Source organism: Otolemur garnettii, unplaced genomic scaffold (assembly GCF_000181295.1).
Source record: "Otolemur garnettii isolate 467f Iridium unplaced genomic scaffold, OtoGar3 scaffold00010, whole genome shotgun sequence".
Taxonomy (NCBI): Eukaryota; Metazoa; Chordata; class Mammalia; order Primates; family Galagidae; genus Otolemur; species Otolemur garnettii.
In genome coordinates this window covers 9,525,824-9,537,551 of record NW_003852405.1, presented here as the reverse complement: position 1 = coordinate 9,537,551, position 11,728 = coordinate 9,525,824, and the positions used below count along the sequence as shown (strand labels likewise).

At 39.2% G+C, this 11,728-nt stretch overlaps 1 protein-coding gene across 1 annotated transcript in view; it reads right to left on the bottom strand.

Annotated features, from left to right (window-relative positions):
- Positions 1-11,728, bottom strand: part of DBT (dihydrolipoamide branched chain transacylase E2) — a 36,276-nt gene that overhangs the window by 3,676 nt on the left and 20,872 nt on the right. The window contains exons 6-10 of the mRNA XM_003784116.3: positions 8,667-8,883; positions 7,549-7,715; positions 6,132-6,209; positions 2,611-2,802; positions 2,400-2,471 (exon numbers count right to left, since the gene is read on the bottom strand). Coding sequence (XP_003784164.1) covers positions 2,400-2,471; positions 2,611-2,802; positions 6,132-6,209; positions 7,549-7,715; positions 8,667-8,883 — 726 coding nt within the window. The remainder of the gene's footprint in view (positions 1-2,399; positions 2,472-2,610; positions 2,803-6,131; positions 6,210-7,548; positions 7,716-8,666; positions 8,884-11,728) is intronic.

Below are 11,728 nucleotides of genomic sequence, written 5' to 3'. Positions count from 1 at the left end.
ATATATATCTACTGAACAGATACAGCATCATTGTGAATAGCCAAAAAATGGAAACAATGCAAATCAAAGCTGTCGTAGCCTGAGGCCTGACAATTAAATTGGCAACCTTGCCACCACATGCTTACACTGGCAACACTGTGCAAACTCAGAAAGGTTTCCTGACCTTGGTATATTAGTGTCTGGCACATGTGTTTGTGTCAACATGTGGCAAGGTGTTGCTGAATGATGTTCATTATTATTGTGTGTTTTTGTGTGGGGCACGACAGCAGTTCTCATGGTCATTCCAGAAAAAGAGTTCCCAAATTGCTTGGGGAATACTTTGCAGGTGACTGCAATGATGTTCAGCAATGAGGTATGTGGCACTTTTTCTAAGATGGGTTTGTGAACTTAATTGTCACACTGTGTATATAATCACAATTATATACATGCACACACATATAATTCAGAAAAATAAATAAATCTCTTTAAGGAAAGAGAAAAATAAAGCTATCAAACAGGTATAGTGGTTTGGAAACCATAATTCTGTGAGATTCAAATGCTGAATTCCTGTTGGGAAGGGAATGAATGATAGAGAAGTCACCACTCAGAGAAATCCTGATTTGGAACCAACAAGTGTCATGCTGTGTGTTTATGATTTTTCTCCATCTCCTCAGTTTGCAATAAAGGAAAGTGGAAGATGGAATAACTTAGAAAGCAACTCAAAGGCTGAAGGAAAGCTTGTGTGAGTGTTTGGGATACAAGATGCAAGTAGTAAATTCATGAAGACAAGTCCCAGAGATGTTCAAAGTAGAAGCATTATAAGTATAGAAAAGCAGAAAGGTTCTTAAAACATGTAGAACAGGGCGGCGCCTGTGGCTCAGTGGGTAGGGCGCTGGCCCCATATATGGAGGGTGGCGGGTTCGAACCCAGCCCTGGCCAAACTGCAGCAAAAAATAGCCAGACGTTGTGGCGGGCGCCTGTAGTCCTGGCTACTCAGAAGGCTGAGGCAAGAGAATCGCCTAAGCCCAAGAGCTGGAGGTTGCTGTGAGCTGTGACACAGCAGCACTCTACCAAGGGCTATAAAAGTGAGACTCTGTCTCTGAAAAAACAAACAAACAAACATGCAGAACAAAACCCAGGTTAATGCTGTGACAATGACATTTAGTAATGGTGATACTGAAGTAGCATCCAGGAGCTCATCTACCTTCATGGTCCACAACACTGAATTAATATGGATGCCCGAGCCCCATCCCCCAAAATTCTGATTCAGTTTGTAGAGGGTGAGACTGGGCATAAATTTTTTCAAACTTCCATATGATTTTAATGTATAGCCAGGGTTAAGAATCATCGCAACCCTTATTCTAAGTAAGTGTCTCCTAAAACATAGTCACAGATCATTTTTGTTGGCCCCACCTGAATTCTTGTTCAAAATATAAGTTCTGGGGACTTAGTCCCCAAGGCCAAGAAATCTGGGTTTTTAACTAATATTCTCAATGATTCCCTTTTTTTTTTTTTGAGACAGAGTCTCACTCTGTCACCTAGGCTAAGCTAGACTGCAGTGGCATCATCATAGCTCACAGCAACCAAAAACTCCTGGGCTCAAGTGATCCTCCTGCCTCAGCCTCCAAGGTAGCTGGGAATGCCTAGCTAATTTGCTCAGGCTTGTCTTGAACTCCAGAGCTCGAGATTCTCTCACCTCAGCCTCCCAGAGTGCTAGGATTAGGATTACAGGCATGAGCCACTGTGCCCAGCTGATTCTTTGGTATTCTTTTTTTTTTTTTTTGCAGTTTTTTGCCAGGGCTAGGTTTAAACCCACCACCTCCGGTATATGGGGCTGGGGCTGGTGCCCTACTCCCTGAGCCACAGGCGCTGCCCCTCTTTGGTATTCTTTATTCAAAGATATTTTAATAGGAGATTAGAGATTGGCTGTATTTACGATTATCCATAAAGACTTGTGTCCATCCTAGCATAATCCACAATGGTTGATCCATTCAGAAATGATCCAGGGCACCACTATTTATTACATATAGAGGCAGCCACCAAAATTGTAGGCCAAGTTCTTAGGAAGAAATTAAATAGATTTACTGACCCAAATTCACAAAGTCAAACCTATAAAGTGAGGGGAAAATCTTAGAAGTGGTTATTACTCCCACCCCCAATGTGCTTGAACTCTGGGTTTATTTTTTTCTTTGAGACAGAGTCTAAGTGATTCTCTTGCCTCAGCCTCCCAAGTAGCTGGGACTTACAGGTGCCCGCCACAACACCCAGCTATTTTTGTTGTTGCAGTTGTCAATATTGTTTTTAGCTGGCCCAGGCTGGGGTCAAACCCGCCAGCCAGCCTCTGTATGTGGCTGGCGCCCTATCCACTGAGCTACAGGTGCCACCCTGAACTCTGTTTTTCAGTTATTTAATATAGGTACCTTAATTGATCCCAAAGCTCCAATGGCTACTTCAGGTGGCAATATCAGTGGTTTGGCATAGGTACCACCAATCTATTAAAAAAAAAAAAAAGGAGATTAGAAAAACTAAGCTTTCAGTGAACAAATGATAAATGATATTTTACATTTTTAATTAAACATATAATAAAAAATCTTGTTACAGCTTATGAATTTGGACACCATTACTACTTACCGATCCAATGTTGGATAGGGTAAATGTCCCTCCTGTAAGATCGGCAGTGCTGAGCTGACCTGCAGAGCCTAGTTTCTGGAGGCGATCCAATTCAGTGGCGATGTCAAATACAGAGCAGACCTGAACATTTTTCACATTAGGGACAATCAAACCCTGCTCAGTATCCATTGCTATGCCAATGTTATGAGAAGCCTAAAAAATAAAAATTACATAGTAGGCCTTTAAATAAGTTAATAGCAAAATTAAAAATCAACTTTCATTCTCTTCTAAAAATAACTACCAAAAATGATTTTTACCAGATTGGCAATGATTTAAAAGAAATAATTTTAAGAGGGCCAGCAGAGGTATGAGATTACAGTTCACACATGTAATCCCAGCACTTTGGGAGTTGAAGGCTGGAGAATTGCTTGAGGCCAGCCATTTGAGATCAGCCTGGGCAACACAAAAAGACCCCTGTCTCTACAAATAATTAAAAAAATAATTGTTCCAGCTTGGCGCCTGTAGCTTAGTGGTTAGGGTGCCAGCCATATACACTGGTGCAGGCGGGTTCGAATCTAGCCTGGGCCTGCCAAACAATGAGAACTAGAACCAAAATATAGCCCAGTGTTGTGGTGGGCACCTGTAGTCCCAACTACTTGGGAGGCTGAGGCTAGAGAATTGCTTAAGCCCAAGACTTTGAGGTTGCTGTGAGCTGTGACTCCATTACACTCTACCGAGGGCAACATAGTAAGACTCTGTCTCAAAAAAAAAAAAATTATTCCAGGTGTGGTGGCACTGGCACATACCTATAGTCCTACCTAATGGGGAGGCTGGAGAATTGTTTGAGCCTAGGAATTTGAGGTTATAGTGAGTTGTGAACACACTACTGTACTCCAGCTGGGACACCAAAGCAAGGTCTTGTCTCTTAAAACAATAATTGTAATTTAAAAATAATTTCTAAAATATGCTTTTAAAAAGATGATATTTTTTATTAATAAGAATAACAGGCTATTTCTTTTATTGTTACTGGGAATGTAACAACAAATAATGGGTTACAGTCAAAACTTAGTTCTACGCACAAAATTATTATAAATAATGCCAGGCACAGGGGCTCACACCTCTAATCCCAGTGCTTTGGGAGGCTGAACCAGGAGATTGCTTGAGGCTAAGAGTTGGAGATTTAAAAATTAGACAGGTGTGGCAGCAGAGCATACCTTTAGTCCTAGCTATGGAGGAGGCTGAGATGGGAGAATCATTCAAACCCAGGAGTTCAAGGCTACAGTGAGCTATGATCTAGCTACTGCACTCCATCCTGGGCAAAAGGAGACCCCATCTCTTAAGAAAAAAAGAATTGGACTCGGCGCCTGTGGCTCAAGCAACTAAGGCACCAGCCACATACCCCTGAGCTGGCAGGTTCAAATCCAGCCCAGGCCCACCAAACAACAATGACGTTTGCAACCAAAAAATAGCCAGGCATTGTGGTGGGAGCCTATAGTCCCAGCTACTTGGGAGGTGAGGCAGGAGGATCGCTTAAGCCCAGGAGTTGGAGGTTGCTGTAAGCTGTGATGTCACAGCACTCTACCCAGTGAGACAGCTTAAGGCTCTGTCTCAAAAAAAAGAAAAGAAAAAAAGAATTGGGTTTAGCGCCTATAGCTCAGTGGTTGGGGTGCTGGCCACATATATGGGGGCTGGCGGGTTCAAACTGGCAGGGCCTGCTGAACAACAATGACAACTATAACAACAACAAAAAATAGCCAGGCGTTGGAGCAGGCACTTGTAGTCCCAGCTACTAGGGAGGCTGAGGAAAGAGAATTGCTTGAGCCCAGGAGTTTGAAGGTGCTATGAGCTGTAACATCACAGCACTCTACCAAGGGCGACAGAGTGAAACTCTGTCACATACACACAAAAAAAAAAGAAAAGAAAAAAAGAATTGTATAAAATTACCTTTGGCATTATGTATATAGGTATATATGAAACATAAATTAATTCTGTGTTTAGGTTTAGGTCCTATCCCTAAGATATCTCACTGTATATATGCAAATATTCCAAAACCGGGGACCCAAATCCAAAATGTTTCTGGTCCCACGCATTTCAGAGAAGAGATACTCAACCTGTATAAACTTTCTGGAGAGCAAAGGACAATGTTTGTCAAACTTTAACTTTATAAAAATACATTCTAAAAAGCTAAATGCAGAAATATGTAAAGATACACAGGAATGCTGAATACAAATTGTTTATAAGTTTGAGAAACTGCAAACTAAAATGTTCATGAATAAGTCACTAAATAAATGATAACGACACTATATTTACCTATAATGATGTCTATAGTATATTAAAAAGAAAAAGGTGAGATAAAGAAAAATATGAATAATTCTATATATTTTTTAAAAAGTAGGTAAGAATGATATCCTGAAAGTGTGAATATCTTAACATAAATAGTAAGTTATCATAGGGTTATGAGCTTGAAAGTAAACACTGGCTCGGTGCCCGTAGCTCAGTGGCTAGGGCGCTGGCCACATACACCAGGGCTGGTGGGTTTAAACCCAGCCTGGCCTGGTAAACAACAATTGACAACTACATCAAAAATATAGCTGGGCATTGTGGTAGGTGCCTGTAGTCCCAGTACTTGGGAGTCTGAGGCAAGAGACTCACTTCAGTCCAAGAGTTTGAGGTTGCTGTGAGCTATGGTGCCACAGCACTCTACCGAGGGCGACACAGTGAGACTCTGTCTCAAAAAAAAAGAAAAGAAAGTAAACATCATTTTCTGGCCTGAAATTTTAAAACAAGTATATACTTAATCAGGAAATATTAAAATATAGTCAGCTATATTAATCACATTAGTATTTTATATCTGACAATGCAGAATATCTAAACTCACTTCCTAGTGGTATATTTCTAATGAGAAATGTACATGGGAGTAGCACCCTCAAATGTTCTGGGTCCTAAGAAGCATCCACTCCAAACAGAAGAGTTGGCTCAAATTGATTTCAAACATTACCTTTCTCATTTAAGTTATTCTTATTCTTAAAATTTCAGGAATTTCATTTTGAGAGGACTGCTTCGTTTAGAGAGGACAAGAAGGGTAAATAACACAGTCTACTGTGGTACAGTCATATACAGTAGAACCTCCATAGCTGACCACCTCTCTACACTGACCACCTCCTTAAGTGGACCTAATTTTCATAGACCGGACATGTACCCCATGTACATACCAGCATAGTAGGCCTAGTTCCTTATGTTGACCACCTATTACAGTCCCTTAGGTGGTCAACTTATAGAAGTTCTACTGTATTTCCATTAGCTTAAGCAGAAAACCCAAAAAGCTTAAAAATACCAATCTCCATATCTAGATAGTAGTATTATTCACCTGTAAAAATAACAATAACAATAAATTATACTTAAGTTACTGTTTTATCCCATATTTTTAATTCTAATCTAGAAAATACCACTATTTGAGGTACAATAGAAATCTCTCTAGCCCACAAGCACATTGGCACAATGTTCTATTTATAACAAGATCATTTTCACACCGTATAGCCAACCTTATATGTTATATTCTGGCAGTTTTCATCCACAGAAGCATTCAGGATCGGAAACTGTAGTAATCCCAAGGATGCAGCCTGTTTAACAGAAAGAGAATGCAACCTTAGCACCTTTAACTTAGAAGGATAGGCGATTCTAAGCAGTAAGAAGTATTTTAAAAAGGAGGGAGAAAGGCCAGCAGCCTCGGCTCATGCCTACAATCCTAGCACTCTGGGAGGCCAAGGTGGGCGGACTGCTTGAGCTGAGGAGTTCAAGACCAGACTAAGCAAAAGTGAGACCCTGTCTCTACTAAACATGGAAAAACTAGCTGGGCGTCGTGGTGGGCACCTATAGTCCCAGCTACTTGGGAGGCTGAGGCAAAAGGCTGAGTTTTAGGTTGCTGTGAACTAGGATGCCATAACACTCTATTGAGGGCGACAAAGTGGGACTCTGTTTCAAAAAAAAGTAGAGAGAGAACTCTTATTTATGCTGAGTTTAATTCCAAGTCTCCATGTACCTGGACATATTACTTCCGATGTTACCTTCAAGCAGTGCAGAACTAGGTCACCCTGATCCACTGGTTTTCAACCTTCCTAATGCCTCCTAATGCCATGACCCTTTAATACAGTTCCTCATGTTGTGGTGACCCCCAACCATAAAATTATTTTCGTTGCTACTTCATAACTGTAATTTTGCTACTGTTATGAATCGTAATGTAAATATCTGATATGCAAGATGTATTTTCATTGTTACAAAGGGGTCACGACCCACAGGTTGAGAAGCCGTGCTTTCAAAATGAAATATAAAGTAGTCAAGTAGCTTGTAAAGATCAAGGAGATTTAAGGAGATTTTTCTCAGTGATCTCTTTACTTACATGTAGTCTTAAGATCTCCGTGAGAAATAGATCTATGGTCTAAATATACACTAGGAATTAAAACAGAGAAAGGGAGGCAAGCTATTTCCCTGTGTAGAAGGAAAATGTAGTAAGGATTTCAAAGTGCACTGGCCAGGAGAGGTCAGTCCGGTAGCTGGTGTCCTTGGCCAAACGAAGGGCTGAGTTGGCACGAACATTTAATATACTTTGGGGCCTGAGTGTCTCTGAGTGACATTTATGTTTTTCCTCTCTGCCTTCTAGTTAGTGACATTTGCAAAATCAATGTCAAGTCATGACTTTGCTGGAGTGTTTCTATTAGAATTAAAGGCTTTACTTAACTGGCGGGATAATTTCCACCTACCTCAAAGATATATGCATATAAAAATATGACAAAAATTTCCATTGTAGAAATCCCATGGAAACAGTGCACTTATACATTTTCTAACTATATGATATGATGAGAAGTAATATTTTATTCAAACCCATAGTCAACACATTGCATATTTATAAAATAAAATTGAAATGTCCTTCTCAAGCCCCGTTTGAAATGAATGAAATCTCACCTTTAAGAAGAAGGGCAAAAAGGTGAGTTTAACTCCACGAGCTAAAGCAATGGGTTTTAATTCTTCTCGTAGCTTAACCAGCGCAGTAAGGTCGACCTCGTCACAATATCCAAAGTGAGGTATCTTCAGGGCTGCAGACATTGTCTTGACCATTGCTTTTTGAAAGCCTGGAAAAGATGCAACTGTGAGTTATTTAAAATTTTAAATCCCTTCTACCCTTTTTTAAAAATAGAAGGTTCTCTAATGTTCTTTACTCTCTGGATTAAACTCTTCCTCCTGCTACCATCTTGATCACATCACATTACATACACTGCAAGTCACTAATCTCAGCACTGGAGTTCTAGCTGCCTCACAACACCCGGTGGCAAGTGGAATAACATAGCAGGTAATGGCTCTAAATGCTATGGCACAGAAAGAACTCAAAAGGATGCAATTCAGTGTTTACCACTTGGCTTTCCTTGCCAAACCACTCTTCTGGAAGTTAATCATCCTAAGAGTTTATACATAACAAATTAGAAGTAGCTATTTAGAAAGCTAACTAAAAATAATAAATGTTTAAAATATTCTGAGCAAATCTGCAAACAGAAAAATTACAAGCGTACAAGTTTGTACTCCAAGAAACCTGCTAATGTATCATTCTTCAGAAATTAATAGTACATATAAATTGAAAGTATTTCCTAGAAGAGCTTTCACCAATCTTATTTACCCACTGCTGCCCTTCACTCAACCTTCCTGGAAGACTTAAGCTCCCTTTTATCTTTAACTGCTGTGCATTCTTGCATGTTTACCCTGTGGCTGTATCCAATAAAAGACCCCTGAGAAGCAGGACCAGTGCTATACTGTCTTGAGCTGCCAGCTGGCACAAAAGACTATATATGTCTCTTCAGACTCTCAGGCTTTTATGCACTAAGTTTTTATGAAAGTCTCCAGCATCATCTCCCTTGTTGACCACCATCCCAGGTTGGAATGCCTGGGAATCCTGGCGCACCATTAAAAAATTATGTGCTGAATTTGAACTTACCCTTTAGGAAGAACTGAAAACATTGTATTATATACATTTATCTGTTTAAGTAGCTTTCCCCCAAATAAGCATCTTACGTTACTGTTCTTATTTTTACCTTTTATGGGTTCTGTTTTGTCTTTGCCTGTGAATACCGGAGATTTGGATACTGGTATGGGAATAGTCATGTCTTTTGGTTTTGGTGGAGGTGGCATAATTTCAGCTTTTGGTGAAGGAGGTAATATAGCTCCTGTCTGCTTTTCCAAATAGTTGAGAATATCTTCTTTAAGAATTCTGCCATCTTTTCCTGTGCCAACAACTTCACTCAGTTTAATCTAAAAAATGACATATTTTAATGCTAAAAATACAACTGCTTAAAAATGAACCATTAAAATTTCAAAATGGAATTTAATCAGTGGAAGTTAAAAATATCTCTGCCCAATAAATTAGAACAAGAAAATAACATTTTCCTTATCTTAATAGATTAGCTCCAGCTACTCTACATAAGTAATCATTTATTACTTTTGTACACACTGGTAACTGTGAGGTATCTATATAATCCATAACTATTATAAAAACTTGCATTTTTAGGGTGGGGCCTGTGGCTCAAAAGGGGAGGGTGCTGGCCCCATATGCCAGAGGTGGTGGGTTCAAACCCAGCCCCAGCCAAAAAAAAAAAAAACTTGCATTTTTAAATAGTCAGATATTTTTAAATCACTTGCATAATTTTTACTCAATCTTTTCTACTCTTGGAGACCACATAAGAAGAGGGAGAACTGGGCCAGATGTGGTGGCTCACACTTGAAATCTCAGTGCTTTGGGAGGTTACAGAGGGAGGATGGCTTGAGGCCACAGTTTAAGATCAGCATGGGCAACATAGTGAGACCCTGCTTCAAAATGTAATTTTTTTTAATTTGTCAGCCCTAGTGCCAGATGCCTTTAGTTCCAACTACTCAGGAGACAGAAGGATCCCTTGAGCCCACGAGCTCAAGGCTGTTGTTACCTATGCATTCTTCTTTAGCCTGAGCAACAGAGTAAGACTGTCTCCAAAACAACCACTGAGAACTAAGAATTTGAGAATTTAAAGAAGAAATAACACTATAACAAGTTTAGACCTATGTTTCTGATATTAGCTATCAATTAAACATGTAATTTATTAATCATTATACCAAAGTTCTCTCAAATTAGTTTTTTCCAATAGTTGCTTTGGAAATACCAGTACAGAACAGTTAATTCTATTTAAATAAAAAATAAGCACATTAGCTTGAATGATATCCTCACACATAGTGTGCTTAATTAATTTCTCAGGGTTACGTCTAGCTTCATTTGAATTAATGCATCTCTAAGGACAACCTTAAAGAAAAAAGTGTCAAACACTACATTTATAACAAACTCTGAGAATTTAAACAAATAAGTTTTTGGCAATTATAAACAACTGTAAATGTAACTGGTTTTTAGTTTTAAACAAATTGAATTTACAAATATGCAAATTACAATAAGAAAACGGTGATTTATAATAATAAAACCCACTATTTCATCTCTAGTAATCATATAAGTACTCTAGTTATTATATATATCATTAGGAAATGACATAGGGAAGCCAAACATACATTTCTTACATAGGTATTCATTCTATATAATTTACAAAAAAATGTTTGTGATCAGGGGTGGTGTCTTATGCTTATATGTAATCCTAGCACTCTGAGAGGCTGAAGCAGGTGGATCACCTGAGCTCAGGAGTTTGAGACCAGCATAAACAAAAGTGAGGCCCCATCTATACCAAAAATAGAAGAACTAGCCAGGCATTGTGAGGGACACCTGTAATCCCAACTACTCAGTAGGCTGAAGCAGGAGGATCACTTAAGCCCAAGAGGTTGAGGTTGCTGTGAGACATGACACTACTGTACTCTATCCAGGGCAACAGAGTGAGACATCTCAAAAAGCAAACAAAAAAATATATTGGCAAATTGCTTTTATAGCTCTCAAAGCAATATATAAAACCATCATTTCATCTGATGCCCTTAATAGTGTTCCCTATTATTATTTCCATTTTTAATTATGCTAAATGGTCTTCATATTTAAGCACATTTAAGGATTATATACATTCTTCAAAGGTATAAAACATAATTTACCGAAGCATTTGCCTGATTTTGAACACATATACACCTTTTAATTTTTGGCTATATAAAACACCAGAAAGAATGTCTCCTAGATTATTTTCTTGACATAGTTCTGCAGCAGCAGCATAACTGGCTGAAAGGGTATGAACGAACATTTTAATGATTCTATTAATGTTTTTCCAAAATGTAGACTTTTATTTTTTTCTAAAACTTTTGTTATATGTAATTTAATTATTAATACTTTTCTCAAAAACAAACAAAAAGAAACAGGAACATTTGTGTTCAAATCCCCAGTTCAGTTAAGGGGATTTTAGATACCTGTAGTTAATCAACCTCCCTGCCCTTTTTCATCAGCAAAATGGGAATAATCCAAACCATCCTGCAGGTTGCTACGAGGATTAGGGATAATGTGAGTACAGTGTCTGGCACCTATTCAAAGAGTAGCATGTGCTCCAATAATAGAGGCCATGATGGCTGAAACACCATATAATGTCTAAGAGCACTGGTGTTAAAGTGACATAGACTCATTTTTGAATTCTGGCTCCCATACCATGTAAGCTCTATATCCTCAAACTTGTTATTTAACCACTTCAAGTCTTAGAATTGCCTCTTAGTTCACAGGGCTACTTATCACAGAGACAGGGAGCCCACTTGCCTGGCTTTCTGCCTTCCATTCAATGACTGGCAGAGGCAATATAAAAGGCTGTCCTCCTCACCACGAAGCTGGAATTCTCGGGCTCTCCCCATTGAATTAGGACAGATCCTTGATACCACATCCACACCTGGCCCATTTCCTTTCTCTTCTCCTTCTCATCCTGCTTCCTTCCTTCCTTCCTTTTATAGGTTTTCCACTCCTTCAATCAATCCATCACATGTGCCCAAATTCTTATCTCAAGCTATGCTTATAGAAGACCCAACCTAAGGTGGGTCTGGTATTTAAGGTGCTGACTGGTATTTACAAGTGCTCAATAAATGGGAGCTCTTAGTATAAATAGGCTTTAAGAAAAAATAAGGCCCAGGGCCTGTAGCTCAGTGAGTAGGGCACTGGCCACATACACTG